The 16,103-nt window shown below is 47.4% G+C and overlaps 1 protein-coding gene across 3 annotated transcripts in view; it reads left to right on the top strand.

Annotated features, from left to right (window-relative positions):
* NALCN (sodium leak channel, non-selective) overlaps window positions 1–14,181 on the top strand; it is a 292,588-nt gene extending 278,407 nt beyond the window's left edge. For all 3 annotated transcript variants that reach the window (XM_060287757.1, XM_060287756.1, XM_060287759.2), the window contains 6 exons: window positions 377–492; window positions 2,359–2,516; window positions 5,089–5,239; window positions 6,782–6,931; window positions 9,161–9,278; window positions 12,421–14,181. In XM_060287757.1, the coding sequence (XP_060143740.1) occupies window positions 377–492; window positions 2,359–2,516; window positions 5,089–5,239; window positions 6,782–6,931; window positions 9,161–9,278; window positions 12,421–12,614 (887 nt within the window). In that variant the 3' untranslated portion in view covers window positions 12,615–14,181. The remainder of the gene's footprint in view (window positions 1–376; window positions 493–2,358; window positions 2,517–5,088; window positions 5,240–6,781; window positions 6,932–9,160; window positions 9,279–12,420) is intronic.
* The last annotated feature ends 1,922 nt before the right edge of the window (window positions 14,182–16,103 follow it).

Here is a 16,103-nt window from a genome sequence, read left to right as displayed (position 1 = left end):
AATACCAGGGAAGGCTACCTTTCCAGCCTTGAAATATCACATTTATATTTTCAAAAGATATACACTGTCCCCCCAGATGTGGGACCATCCAGAACTCAACTTGACCTTTAAAAGCTGCCCTGGAACTCAACTAAGAATTGAAGCCAGCTGGCACAAGCATCTTAGACACAGGATGCGTGTTTTGGAAAGGTGGAAGCTGGATAAATAGCTCAGTCCAAGTGTAAAACATGCCAACTTGGAAACCATACTAAAAGCCCTTTAATAATTTGGCTTATAATGTAGGTGATAAAATTCATTATTTATAATAGATGTACTTTTTCTGAAAAATGACAGATTAGCATAATTGTCTAACATCCCCATTTTTTTTTTTTTTTAGCCATAATTGTGGAGAATTTCTCCTTGTTTTATTCCACTGAGGAGGACCAGCTTTTAAGTTACAACGATCTTCGCCACTTTCAAATCATATGGAACATGGTGGATGATAAAAGAGAGGTATTGTCTCATAACTCACCCCTACCCCAACTGCCGTACTGCAGACATTTCAGTGGTTTTGTTGTTTTCAGTGGACATGTATTGAATTTGGAAAGGCCATTGCTGAATTGCAGAAAGCTGTCATTGACAATTTAGAAGAATGTACAAGGAAGGGAGAGAGACAGAATAGTTCCCCATCGTGTCCTTTCCAACCACAAACGTCCTCTCCTTCAGATATTCAGGAGGTTGGCAAGGAAAGGAAACCAAGGGAGTTCTGAAGAGACCAGCTGGGGCTCAGGGCAGGGAGGGGGGTGAAGTTCAGATCACCAAAGCGACAGTATAATACAGATTCATGATCACCTCAGCTCTCACACAGCAATTCTGATTAGAAGTGCAAAGGAGTTATTTAAGTGGTTTCTGAAAGTTATCATTTTGGACTTATTATTTGAATGTTTTCATCATACATCTTACCCAAGATTGCCTAGAGTTAGGCAGAGCAGCAGATGCTCCCCCTCCCCCTTGCCCCCCTCGCCCTTCTCCTAGCAAAGCTTCAGGCGCAGTTCCAGGCACCAGGGATGTGACAGTGAACGAGGTGGCAAGGTCCCCGTCCTCACAGAGCCTGTGTTCCATTGTGGGCAAACAATAATGATTGTAATAATTATTACCATTTCAAGAAGTTATAAGCACTTTGAAGAAGGTGGTGGCACGGGACAGAGTGGTTGGAGATGGGGGGCAGATGCTTTAGCGGGGTGGTCTTGAAGGCCTGGCTGAGGACGTGTTATTTGACGTAACACCTGACAAATGAGGAAAGTTCAGCCATGGGCAGACCTGGGGGAAGATCTGAAAAGAGTTTCTGGAAGATACGACTGTAGACACAGACACCAGGGAGCCAGGGGCAGAGCAAACGGGGTCCTGGACCAGAGCTGGGGTCTGCACTGCCATGCAGGACTTTCTCCAGCCCCTGGGCTTGCTCCCTCTCTCCTTAGCAGCCCCCAGGCACTGGCCTGGGGGGGGGGGTTCTTCCGAGACAGTGACCTGCGTGTGCAGGTGTCTGGCCCTGTCTCTGTCTCACCTGGATCCACTTAGGTCTCTGTAACTGCCACTGCAAGGAACCTGCTTTCCATTGACACACACAGAAGGCGACACCACCACTCACACGTGTAGACATTTGTAACGGACAGGAATTCACGGGCTACCAACATCCCTGCCTCTCACCCAACTCCTTAACTCAAAGTCACAGCCAGGCTGGCACCGTAGGTTTTGTTGCCCTGAACGGAGTGACATGTGTTAGGTCCTCGGAATCTGCATCTGCTCCGACCAGCGAGAGGGCAGATCTGGGAGCCCCGTCCTGCTGGATGTAATTGTCCTAACAACAGAGAAGCCCCGGAAAGGAGTGGTCTTTCCCTAGAAGGGTAGCTCTGAGCCCATGGTTAGAAGTCCCCAGCATCTGGACTAAGTGAAGGATCATACACACATGTCCGCCCCATTTTTTCCGCTCCGTGCGTTACTGGCCCACTTGGCACGTGTGTTAGAGAAACAGGTGAACACGGCTGAGGCAGTGCAGGGGGCAACAGGAAGAAGAGGGAGTGTAGAAGCTGTGCCCGGGGGAGGCCGAGGGTCCCCTCTGCCTCTTCCTTGCCCCCGCGTGGCGGCGGGACGCCCTCTAGAACCAGAGATGCTCCAGCAGCAACTCCACGGGCTGGGCTCTTAATCCCTGGCTCCCCTGGGTGCACAGAGCCCCCCGGCCTCTGGGAGGCCAGAGGCTTCCTTGTGCCAGTGCCGATTATGTTAGCTTTTGAGAGCTAGATGTGGGCTTCTTTGCTGTGCAAACAGAAGCCCAAGCGAATCATTGTGGTCTGTTTCCGAGTGACTGTGCTCTGTCACCAGGGGGTGATCCCGACTTTCCGCGTGAAGTTCCTGCTGCGGCTTCTGCGGGGGAGGCTGGAGGTGGACCTGGACAAGGACAAGCTTCTGTTCAAGCACATGTGCTACGAGATGGAGAGGCTGCACAACGGCGGTGATGTCACCTTCCATGATGTGCTCAGGTACCGCGGTTCACAGCCCTGCGTCTGTGCTGCACAGGGAGAGGAGCCGGGCCGCCCCTCATTCCGCAGGAAGGAAGCGGTCCAGGAGAGCTGGGCACCTGCTCTGTTCCTCAGGCCCCTGTGGTCAAGTGCAAGCTACAGCCCCCGACCTTCTCACTCACGGGTCCGGCCACAGTCGGCCTGGCCCACCCGGGGACGGTTGCCCCTGGTTGGTTGGCAAACCCCCTTTTCCAGCCATTTCATGAGAACCCAGACGGGACAAAGGGGGACACAGAGGCTTCTGTATTATTCACTAGGATTGCTCTAGCAAAATACCATACACTGAGCGGTTTAAACAGCAAGTTTAGTCTCCTGGCTCTGGAGGCTGGAAGTGAATTCAAGATGTCAGCAGGCTGGGTTCCCTCTGAGGCTGTGAGGGGGGATCTGATCCAGGTCTCACCCAGCTGCTGGTGGCTCGCTGGCCATTGTTGGTGTTTCTTGGCTTGTGGAAGCATCACCCTCATCTCTGCTTCATCTTCACAAGGCGTGCTCCCTCTGTGTGTGTGTCTGTGTCCGTGTTCAGATGTCCCCTTTTATAAGGACTCCAGTCATAATGGATTAAGGACCCAACCTACTCCAGCATGACCTCATCCTAACTAACTACATCTGCAATGACCTATTTCCAAATAAGATCACACTTCAAAGTACTGGAGGTTAGGACTCCAACATAGCTTTTGTTGAGGGGAAAACAATGCAACCCATAAGAGCTTCTTAAACGGGAGTCCATGGATAGAATTCAGAGGTCCGTGGTCTTGGAAAGGGAAACAATTACATCTTTATTTTCACTAATCACTCACTGAAATGCAGCATTTTCTTCAATGATATACCTGTATCTTTGTCACCAGTAGAAATCACAGACATTTTCACACGCATTACTGTGTGTCTGATATCTTAAAATATCCATTATGCTCACCAGTTCTGAGTTACAGTAGTCATTTGACCTCAGCTAGATGTTATTATTTAATGTAATAATACAGAAGCACTTATGTTACTACGTCATCACCTTTTCAAAGAAAATAATTTGAGAACTGTATTTTGATATAACCGGTTTCCTTTGTAATGCAGATTTTTTAATGTATTTAAAACCTTGTTCTAAGAAATGTCCCATCAGCTGCACTGCCAAAGGATCCATGCCCCAGGAAAAGTCAAGAACCGTCCTCTGCCACCAGTAACTATTTTCATCATGTTGCATATACCTGGCAAGTTAAAATGTTGGGTATTGTGTCACAAATTTCAGGAGCGTTCAGGCGTACAGAAATACGTTGTGACTGGAATTTGAAAAAAGACCAGAACAGAGGAAAGATCTGGGAGAAGTTCTCTCAAGTTATCGATTTTACCTCCCTCTCTTCACTTCTTCCTAGGGGAAAGCTAAAAGGCAGGAAAAGATGAGGCAGAAAACACCGATGAACAGCAAAGGATGCCATCTCTCTCAGAATGTCACTCCGTCTTCCCTCCTAGTGACAAATATTTTTAGGCTGAAAGTCAGGTGCATAGACATATCACTGTCCCTAATAATTAACACGCAGCCTCTTTGGATCACATTGGTGTGTCTGATGACGTGGACCCAGGCGAAGTTGATGGTAGCATCCTTTGCCCCTCCCTATTCCTCTAGCCCTGGATATGATGACAACTGTTCAACGATGAGATTCTTGATGAGGCAGAGAAGAGAGGAAGAGCAAACGTGCTTTCTTCGCCCACGGTGGGAAGAACCTTAGCAAACAAGAGTAGGTCATCGTACCAGGGCTGCACCTGCACGGGGAGGGCCCCTCCGGCGCCTCCAGGCTGTGATCTGGACTATGGAGAGGGCTCTGAGCTCGAAGCTCGGGGTAGGCAGAGGCTGAGCAAACACCTGGGTACCGCGGCTGCACCAGGTAGCACCAGAAGGCGCTGTGCCTTTGGCTCTGAGCCCCTCAGCCTGGACGGATGAGGTGCCTTATTGCCCAGGGGCCCCAGTGCAGCACGTCAGCTGTGTTGCTTTCATTTGCCACTGCCTGGGCCTATTGTATCGAGGGCCAAATGGGAGTGAACGTTCCACCCTGGCTTTGCACCCATCTAACATGAATGAGGAAGATGTAGGGGGCAAATGAGTTAAATTGAGAGGGAAATGGCGGGGGGATTGGATGCATGACCCACAGCCAAGCCTCCTGACCATCACCAATTGGATCTGAATGTGAAGACAGTATAGGAAGAGCAGCCTTCCTTCTACAGGGAAAGTTCCAGAGTCTTAAGCAGCTGATAATATAGGTCAGGGCCTAGCCTGGACATTTTGTTTCACAAACGCTTACAATGTTGCAAGTACCTTGCGAATACTAGCGAACTTCGTCACATAGTAAGGTAGGTCTCATGACTCTCCCCATGTGACAGATGAGGGTGGAGAGACAGAGAGGTGACATAACCAGCCCAAGCCCTCCAGCTGGTCAGGGCTGGCGTCCAGATGTTACATTGGTTGGATGGAGTGATGTTCTCTCTGGATTCTGAGAGTCTAGACCCCAGGTACCTCAGAGCTCATCACTGCATGTTTCCCCCCCACCAGCATGCTTTCCTACCGGTCGGTTGACATCCGGAAGAGTTTGCAGCTGGAGGAGCTGCTCGCAAGGGAGCAGCTGGAGTACACCATCGAGGAGGAGGTGGCCAAGCAGACCATCCGCATGTGGCTGAAGAAGTGCTTAAAGCGCATCAGAGCCGTGAGTGAGCTGGACCCGTCAGGCTTTACTCCCTCCTCCCAAAGGAGGGGGGGAAGGAGGGTCAAACGGAAAGAGCTCCTTCAGCATCTACGCTGGAGCCTTCTGTGATCACCTTATGAGCCCATAGCCACGTCACCTTTATCCACTTAACGATGATTCAAACCTGAATTCTGGTCCACCTTCAGCCATACCCTCTTGAGCAGAGTCCATAAGAAATTTCCATTGAATCACATTTTTATAACTTAGCATGAATGTTGAAAAAGCAGTTTATGGATATTAAAATATTTATGATCTCCATTTATGAAATATGAGTGTTCACAATGCCAGAAATCTCTACATACTGAACGGCAACTGAATTTACAAAACTACTTTTAAATTACTCCTAAAAATACCAACATATTGTTGACAATGTTGTTTGATCTTTAATTAAAGACCGCCTCTCCCCAGAGTTTATGATCTGCTTCCTGAACTATAAGCTTTAAGACTCTCTAACTCATAAATCCATGAACATACACTGTATTGATATAGGCTGTGTTTACAGTGGGCACTTCCATTAGGTTATTACTTTTATGAGTGGTTTTGACCTATGCTTCACACACACGGGAAGAAAGTCAAACTAACCACTAAACATTTATCCATAACAGATTTTTTTTTTTTATCCTGTTTCTCAGAACACCACCAACTTCGAAACATATCTATCGGAGGAGAAAAGGTCCCCAGAGCAAGGAGCCCGTCCAACCTCTAATAGCAAGGCAGCTGCAGCAGCTGGGCCACCATAGCCCTGCTAGGTCAGGGATCACGTCTGCCCCCCCACAGGCCCTAACAGGGCACGGGCAGTGCCCACTCACCCCAGACCGTCCAGGCCTCAGTGTGCGCCAAGACAGGTTGGCCCGCTGCTGCACTGGCCTGCTCCAACCAGAGCCAAGACAAGAGTGAAGCAAGGGTTTCACTCATCCACCCAACTCTCCTGCCTCTTCCAATTTAGAGGAAAGGAGCGAGCCACATTGGCTTAGCACAGTGTAAGATAAGAAGGGAAAAAAATGGAAACTCACATTAATGATCTAAAATTTCTGTTATATTATATAGCACGGGGAACTGTACTCAGTATTATGTAATAACCTATAAAGGAAAAGAATCTGAAAACGAATATATCTATATGTATAACTGAATCGCTGTGCTGTACACCTGAAACTTAGCATTGCAAATCAACTATACTTCGATTAAAAAAAAATGTTTTCAGAGAAGGAAAAAAACTCTATTTAAAGTAAAACACAAGGTAGTATCAGTGAGCATAACTATTCCAATTGTTATGCAAATGAAAACAGGATGGGAAGACAATTCCTAAGTCTCCAAGTCCTCCTTTAAAGCAATCTGATGCTCCTCAGGGAAATCAGTTAAGAACCTTTACTTGGAAGCTCTTAAGAGGTCACCAGGCATTCAGGTCCTTTGAAGAAGAGAGAAGAAAATAAGATTTGAGCGGTGCGGGCAGGGGGATGCTGGGCTGAAATTCTGGTCCCTGAAAGAACAATCCTATTTCCATAGAAACAGCAGCAGTCCTGCAGCATCATCCACAGCCTGAGAGAGAGCCAACAGCAGGAGCTGAGCCGGTTTCTGAACCCACCCAGTATTGAGACCACGCAGCCCAGCGAGGACCTGAACGCCAACAGTCAGGATAACAACATGCAACCCGAGGTACAGTCCGGGAGGGAGGCGTCCGTCACCTGAGGGTGTTCGCAAAACATGAATCGATGCCCGTTCACGTAGTCATTTTAAACAAGTGACACTATCTCTAATAGGAAGTTAAGTTGGAAAAAAAAAAACTGGAACACGATCCAGTTGATGTTTGTGTCTTTGTCATCCCTGAATCAGTGGAGGTTATCTCAAAAGATTCTGATTTGTATAGATACAAAAAACAGTGGGAATGCTCTGAACTTAATAATCCTGTTGGATTTTTGTCTGAAGAGTTAACATCACATGACTTAGGAGAACATGACTTGCCTGAAGCTCTGTCCTAAGTGTTTTCTCCTCCTCACCAAGTCACAGAAACTTGCAGTAAAATGAGCAAAAATGCTTGCAGTTGGCCTTCCACCTCCTTAAATAGTCAGGCTCACTGAGGATTTGTCCTTCTTTAGCTGGGCATCAGAAGAGCATATGGAATTTGGGGAGTCTCAGCTGGAGGACCTTCTGTGTACTAGGGCCCGGCATAGCTTCATTTCCAGACTGTATCTGCACGTCCATAAAAAAAAAGCACAGAGTCACCAGCGTCCTGGAGAGCTTGTGTGTGAGAAGCAACTGGCGGGAGGCCCAGCCTTTGTGAGGCTTAGTTATGAATCGGCTGGAGCTGGTCTCGGATCTGGGTGTGTGGTGACACAGTCGGGGCAGGTGACAGACACTGAAGCCTGGGGCTCCGTGGCCCAGCAGGACACTCCAAGGGGCCCTCTTGTTCTACAGCCTAGTTTTGGGTGGATTCATGTCATTGGCTCCCCAGCCAGTAGGAATCACGTGCCACTGACTACTTGTGCAGGGACGGTCAACACAGCAGGGACGTGGGGCTTCTACAATGGCCCTGCCACCTGTCTGCCCTGAGGATGGCTGGCAGTGGTCACGTGTGGTGCCGGGGTAAGAGCAAGACAGCTGATCTCGGGTGACCTTGGCCTGCAGCGGCTTGAAGCAGGATTTCGGTTCCCCGGAGACTGAAGTCAGGCTGCGGCGGTGTGAGCGCTGAATCCCAGCCACTAGACCACCAGTGACAAGGCCCTGGCCCGTCAGTTGTGTCGAAATGAATGGCCACAAAGAGAAAAAAAGTAGTGAAACAAGTAAAGTGTTTCTTAGGAGGAAAAAGAATACGCGTGGCTAGACACACGGGCGGGCTCAGAGGGAGAGTCGCACCCTCCTGGTAGTTTGAATCACTTATATGCGGCATTTCTTCCAGCTTCCTTTGGCCAATCATCTTACTTTGCCTGGTTCTGAGCCTGTATTTGGCGTATCTCAGGGTCCTCCCCTGTGTGCACACGCATCTCTTAGCCAAGATGGATTCTAGCGAAGAGGCCTATGGGTAGGTTGACATCACCTACCATAGGGTGGCGCCCCCCTCCCTTTTTGACCTCCGAGGAACCTTTAGGAACCTTTCTGTGTGTGTGTAGTCGGGAAGGTCTCCTTGACCTCGAGGATGAGGAATATGTGGTCTCTTATCTGGGCAGGGCTCAGCTTCTCCTCTTCATCTTGGGCTCTGTCCACGGGGGATGCACTCCAGCTGTTCAGCCTGGGGCCGATCTATCTCCTGCCTCACAGCCAGCGAGACAGGGGAGGTGATGGCAACAGAGCTCTCTGGTTTTAGGTCAAAAAGCCCGAGGGGCCGCTGAAGAGAGGTGAGAACTACGGTGCTGATAAGGAAAGGGATGCGGATGGTGAATGCACGGAGATCTGAGCATTTCTCTTTGGCTTCAGTGTTAATTGGTTTAAGTTTTGTTCTCTTCCGGGGCCCATCCTAGAGCTTTGTCCGCTGAGAACTCTTCTGGAGGCTCTGGGTTGGCAAGCATGTACTGTCCCCAAACCAGGCAGTCCCACTATTCCCCCCCGCCCTGGTACGTGGCGGTGCCCCGTGGCAGGTGGCAGGTGTGTGGCCTTGGGAGTGGAGGAGTCTGGGAGGGATGCCCAAGAAAAAGCACTACCTGCAGGGTCGGGCCTGCTTTCCTCACCCTGTGCAGTGGTGACTCTTTCACTTTCCCTGACTCTTTTTACCCATTTTCATTCTTCCTGTCCCCACTGTTGACACTATGGGTCCGTGTTGTCTTCGCCACTTACTTTCCTGCGGGGCTTTCTTCCTTCCTTAAAATGAAATGAGGGTCCAGGCCAGTGCACAGAGGAGGAGAGCACAGCACGAGGAATAACCGCCTGATTCTCCCGCCCGCACCCCTGCAGACGAGCAGCCGGCAGCGGCTTCTGAGCCCCACGCTGTCGGACCGGGGAGCCAGTCGGCAGGACGCAGCCGAGGCCGGGAAGCCCCAGAGGAAGTTCGGCCAGTGGCGCCTGCCCTCGGGTATGTATGGCAAGTCCTTTCTCGAGCAAGTGGGGCATTTTCAGGGCATCCGTGCTCTTTGTGTGTTTGGGGTCTTGAACTTCAAAATTCAGGTCTGCCTCTAAAGTTGTATTTATAGACAGTAAACAATGAAAAAGGTATTTCCCTCATCAAAAACATTTCCCTCAAAATAACTTCTCTGAACAGAACAGTCAGCTAATAGAGAAGGCAGCACCTATTAACAAAGATATTATAACCACGATCTAGAAAGTGGTGGCGATTACCACCAGGGACTTCTGGTGCACATTCCAGGCATTCCCAAATGTAGGCAACATTCATTTAATCTAAGAGGGAGTAGGTGAATACATGTCACTCAGAAATGACACAGGTTTCTCAAAGAAGGAACAACAAAACTTATTTAGTGTAATCTCATCTGTTATAGTACCTACTGTACGCCAATCACTGTTGTGAGGGCCTTACACACGTTCCCTCCTTTAAGCCTCACGGTCCTATTATTTTCCACATTTTATTGATTCAGTGAGAGCGTTTTCTTCTAGAGGGACATGGGGGTCTGGAAAGCCAGGATAATCCCATTCAGGCCATGCAGAGGTGGCAGGAGAGCAATGATCTGCCCGGCCCAGGGTTTTCGCTGTAGAGAAGTGAGCCCGCGGGAAAGCGGGGGCTTCCTAGGCTCTAGAATTGTGTCCCTTCCTCAGCCCGATTCAAGTGAGGAGACAGAGACTGTTGCAAAGTCTTCCGTAGCACATCTGTCCCGCAAAGCAGAAGACAGTTCGCCTTACCCTTGTCCAGTGCCACTTAACACCAGGGAGGGAAATCTCTTTTTTCCTACCCCGGAGGCTATTATGCAGGGATCAGAGAGAACCGGACTTCCTTCCACCTGGTAAAGGAAAGCCGGGAGTGAGAGGAAACAAGATTGAGTAAGTGCTGGGGCCAGGCCATGAACAACCCCAAATTACAGGCTGAGTGGTTTCAACTTCATCCTGTAAGCAGTCAGAAACCAGGAGAGATGTCTGAGCAAGACGTGACATTTGGAATCCTGCTGAGGAAGACTCACATGGCAGCAGTGTAGAGAGTGGGCTGTCTGTGGCAGAGCCCCGAGGCAGGGTTACGAGCCAGAGGATGGTGCAATAGTGTGGGCGAGAGGCGATGAGGACACGGGTGAAGGCGGTGGTCCACACCATGGAGGGACGGACAGGAGAGACGACCTAGGGGAGATGCACAGTCCTTGGTATTCACTTAAAAGGATGAAAGAAAGGATGCTGTCAAGAGTGGCTTCCAAGGCCCATAGGTGGCCCCAGTGCCAGCAATGGTGATAATTAAAGGGACATGGTATTGGGGACGCCCTGAGTTTGAAGAGGCACTGGGCAGGAATAAGAGCATTTCAAGATGGGGTACCAATGATGTACCCCCCAGTGTCATGCTATGCATTTTCTTTTTTTTCTTTTTTCCCTTTCATTTTTGTGTAAAAGTTGTATGCATTTAAGGTGTACAATGTGATGTTTTGATAAACGTTCACATTGTGAAATGATTATTACAGTAGAGCTAATTAACATATGTGTCACCTCACAAAGCTACCATTTGTGTGTGTGTGTGTGGTGAGTACACTTAAAATCTAGTCTTTCAGCAAATTTCAAGTATACAATACAGAATTATTAACTATATTCATCATGCTGGACATTAGATTGGCAGAACTCATTCATCCTACACAACTGAAACTCCGTACCCCTCGACCAACACCTCCCCATTTCCCCCACCTGCCCACCCATAGTAGCCATCATTCTACTCTCTACTTCTATGAATTTGACTTTTTTAGATTCTACATGTAACTGAGAGCATACAGGATTTGCCTTCCTCTGTCTGACTGATTTCACTTAGCATAATGCCGTCCAGGTCCATCCATGTTGTTGCAAATGGCAGGATTTCCTTCTGTTTTAAGGCTAATATTCCATTGGATACACACCACGCTTTCCTTATCCATTCATCTGTCGATGGACACAGGTTGTTTCCATATCTTGGCTATGGTGAATAATACTGCCATGAACATAGGGGCACACGTATCTCTTCAAGATAGTGATCTTGTCTCCTTCACATGTGCACCCTCCTCAAGTGGAGTGCTGGACTACATGGCGGTTCTGCTCTGCATTTTCTTAGGTCATCTCATTTAATCTATTTTAATTCTCACAACAGTCCAGTGAGGAAACTTGTAATCTCTTCATTTTGCACTTGAGGAAACTTGGGTTCAGAGGCATGAACTTGATGTTGGTTACATCTACAGGTCACAGAAGTGGGACCCCAAACCATGACTGATAGACTCCCAAAGCCATGAGTGTGTCAACAAAGTCTTCATACAAGCTGCTTTATCCAGGCACATGGATTGGAAAAATGAATGCTGCCCTTAGCGTATTTTAAATCTGTCCAGGAATCATGCCTTTTTCTCTGATGCTACACTTCTGTTTTTACAAAAAAAAAAAATGTTATTTACCCACATCTTTCCTCCCTTACCTTCTCCAAACCTCTTCCTCTCCCCTCACTGTCTATTACACTATCCCTTCTTTTCCTTTGTTGTTTCTTTATATTAATATGTATATAGTAATGAACACCGACACATTTCCATGACACTTTATTTGCCCAAACTGGAACTTTTAGTGATTTTTTTTTAGTTTTTGTAGTTATCTCAAATTGCAAGCAACAGGGCTTCCCTGGTAGCGCAGTGGTTGGGAGTCCGCCTGCCAACGCGGGGGACACGGGTTCATGCCCCGGTCCGGGAAGATCCCACATGCCGCGTAGTGGCTGGGCCCATGAGCCATGGCCACTGAGCCTGCGCGTCCAGAGCCTGTGCTCCACAACGGGAGAGGCCACAACGGTGAGAGGCCCACGTACCGCAAAAAAACAACAACAAAAAACCCCACAAAATTGCAAGCAACATATTTTTTTCAAATGGTGTTACTAGTCCATGAACATAATTTTAAAGTCCACTATGAATATAAAGAACCAAGTATTTGAAAGGTTTCATACGTGACATCTATGGGTAGGACTTGCTCCTGGAAAGTATGACTGACAGGACCATCGGGGGTTTCAGGAATGGCTAGCAATGGGGGGAAGCCACACCAGGCTGCTCACGGGACTCTTGTTGATTCCACAGCACCAAAACCAATAAGCCACTCAGTGTCTTCGGTCAACTTACGGTTTGGAGGGCGGACCACAATGAAATCTGTCGTGTGCAAGATGAACCCCATGACAGACACAGCTTCCTGTGGTTCCGAGGTTAAGAAGTGGTGGACTCGGCAGCTGACAGTGGAGAGCGACGAAAGCGGAGATGACCTTCTGGACATTTAGATGGAAGCCAGTGAAGATGCAAGTCCACTGGTGAAAACTGACTTCTGATATGTTCTTTTATTGTCCAGTGAGCAATCCATAATTGATGTATAATTTAAGTCCAACTTGTAACAAGATTTTTTAAACTGATTTCTGTCCTGCCATAGGAAGGCATAAAACTGGGTCTGTCAAAGCTGTGTGTGTGACGGGTTATTATCACGCATTCAAGAGAATCTGCAAAATGGCAGTTTCGTAATATTAGCAACTATACCAACTATACCAGATGCAGATCATTCAAAATTTCCTATATTCCACCTCTGTAAACTAAGGTATATTCACGTATGCTCTGACGCATTATTTTCATCCCCTGAGAGAGTGCTTAGCCCAAAGTGGCTGATATTTATGGTGCAGGAGCTGTATCTTTAGTTCACATTTTTCCCACTTCCTCTAGAAATACCTCTCTTGGGAGAATTCATTATTTATGATTGATCTGAAAATGTCAACACTGAGCTCATGCTAAAATGAGTAGTTTTACAAATTAGATTCTGAATTTTAAAAAGTATACTCTTTTTCTCATGTTATTTTAAAAAACATGCACAAGCTATTAGACATCAGAACAAGTCAATGTCTGTCCCCTTGGCCTGTTCCCAAGAGAACTGCGTGTGCAGCTACCAAGCAAAGAAATGGGCCAAAAGAGCTGACTGGTTTAAAACAAACCTGTACATGGATCACTTGGGGGTACATAGTTACTTAAAGATGTTGAGTTTCTTAAAAAGCCTTTTAATAATAGAGTTTAGCAAAAAAAAAGTAAAACTACATGATTCAGCTCATTTTAAAAATCTTTGCATGTGTGATGTTACCCTTGGCTTCATCTCTTACCCAAGGTAGGTCTGTTTTGCCATAAATCAGCAAAGAAATTGAGTCGCCCCCAACACACTATTGCAGTGTTCAATTCAAAATGATGACCTTGCTACCAGACTCTCCTATAGAAATAATGGTACTCTCCAAAATCTCACTCCCATCTCACAATTTCTTTATCTCACAGCTCAATTGTATATGTTTCACACATCAGCTGTCCATGTCCTCTGGATGCAACAGTGGTTCTTTTATGCTGGGTCAACCATGTAGAAGTGCATTTGGGCCTTTAACTACACAATTCTTGATTGGAGATTTGCTGTTTAGATTACTTCTTATTTATTTATTTATTTATTCATTTATTTATTTTTGGCTACCTTGGGTCTTTGTTGCTGCGTGCGGGCTTTCTCTAGTTGCGGCGAGCGTGGGCTACTCTTTGTTGCGGTGCTCAGGCTTCTCTTTGTGGTGGCTTCTCTTGTTGTGGAGCACAGGCTCTAGGCGTGCAGGCTTCAGTAGTTGTGGCACGCGGGGTCAGTAGTTGTGGCTCATGGGCTCTAGAGCACAGGCTCAGCAGTTGTGCCGCAAGGGCTTAGCTGCTCTTCAGCATGTGGGATCTTCCTGGGCCAGGGCTCGAACCCGTGTCCCCTGCATTGGCAGGCAGATTCTTAACCACTGCGCCACCAGGGAAGTTCCTAGATTACTTCTTTTAATACAGTGTTGATCTCAGAATCCTTTGACCACCACCCTACTCCCCCAGTTGCTTTATGATCTATTTCTGTCTATTTAACATTCTTAACTAGCCAAATATCACATTCCTTCTGTATAATAAATGTGACATTGTGGTGACAGTCCATATAGTGTTTATATGATTAATTGTGACAATAAGATAATGGGCAATTAAAGTCAGTACAGCCGAAAGGATTTTATTTCGTTTTATGTTCATTTAGAGTTTACTTTTTGTACATAAGAAAATAAAATAAATATTGGATTTGTAAAAGAATTTACTTCGAGTTGATGATCATTTCTAAACCCTTTTCACATGTGTGTTTGGGGGGTAGGAGACGGCTTGGTGGAGGGGCCACTAAGGAGCTGGCATTTTGCAAACTCTGTATTTGAATATTCTGTCGATAATTAGTTGGCAAAAGCTCTGTCCCTGCTATTCATTTCAGCTCAGTTCCTAAGCCAGAAGGTTCCTTTCACGTTAGTGCTCATAAGGCTGAGTGAATACTCTGTACCTTCCAAACTCACAAAAGGATCTTTGGCAGCCAGGGCATGGGTCTGTACTAGTGCTGCATGAAAACGAGACGTTTTTCCTCTTGGCTCATTACACTTGAGTAATACAGCTTCATTCTCACAAAACGGCTGAGCCCTTTCTAAAACGTCTGTAATTGATGTTCAGCAGAACATCATTGTTGTTCATTCTGCAGTGAAGCAAGGGGCAGAATAGCAATGCACTTAAAGCCACAGCACCCTACATTTGCAATGAAGCGAAACAACCAGACGACTCCTGTGGGACTTAACGCCACTCTTTTCCTGAAGCCAGTAGAGCAGACGGCAAGCCCAGAAGATACATGCCTTCACCCCCTTTTAGATTTTGCATCAACTTATAAACAGGCTGGTTATACAGATGGGAAAACGTCAGCCACAATGTCCCCTTGTCCTTAGGGAGGCCAGACACTGATACTAATCCTGTCATCATGCCACCCACTGCCTTTAATTAAGGGATGCTTTGGGTTCCAAAGGCATCAGAAAGCGTAAGGGATAGAATACTTGACGCAGAGACCCCCGGGGAACAGACCACACACGCGTTGCACGTAAGGCAATTCAAGGGGACTCAAAGGGAACAGGGATGGAGAGAATGGCCAGACTGAGGCTATTCACTCTATTCTCAGTGGCGGTTCAAGAGCCACAGCCATCAGCGGGGACTGGCCGTTTGTGCCCTGCCTGCGCTGAATCAGATCGAGCACATAGAAGAGATACTGGGCTTGTAAACCTTCAGCAAAAGCAGTTTCTGGGCCAGCTGAATGATGTGTTTGCCTGTTTCTTTGTAGAAAGTGGCGTATACCACAGACAGGTGGTTTCCAGTGGCACTCTTTCTCAAAGTCCTTCAGAGGATCCCAAAATATTAAGCAGGCAAAAGCAAGGCAGCCCTAGTTGAAATTTGGGTGAAGATGAGAACCCCACCCACATGGCCTGTCTCCCGCCTCCTATGGACTGAATTGTGTCCCCCCCCCCCCACAAATAAAGATGTGTTGGAATCCTAACTCGTAGCCCCTGTGGATGTGACCTTATTTGGGAATAGGGTCTTTGCAGATGTGATGAGTTAAGTTATGGTGAGGTCATACCAGAGTAGGGCGGGCCCTGAATTCAATATGACCGGCGTCATAAGAAGATGAGAGAGACACTGAGGGAGGAGAAAGCCACATGAAGACACAGACTCCGAGGGAAGACAGCCATGTGAAGACAGAGGCAGAGATTGGAATGATGCCACCACAAGCAAGGAACGCCTAGGGTGACAAGTCATTGCAAGAGACAAGGAAGGATCCTCCCCCAGGGGCATTGGAGGAAACATGGCCCTACCATCACCTTGATTTCAGAGGTCTGGCCTCCAGAACTAGAACTGTGAGACAATAAATTTGTTTTAAACCACCCAAA

This window comes from Globicephala melas, chromosome 18, assembly GCF_963455315.2.
Source record: "Globicephala melas chromosome 18, mGloMel1.2, whole genome shotgun sequence".
Taxonomy (NCBI): Eukaryota; Metazoa; Chordata; class Mammalia; order Artiodactyla; family Delphinidae; genus Globicephala; species Globicephala melas.
The sequence above is the reverse complement of the archived record's forward strand: the minus strand, read 5'-3'. Positions and strand labels throughout refer to the sequence as shown.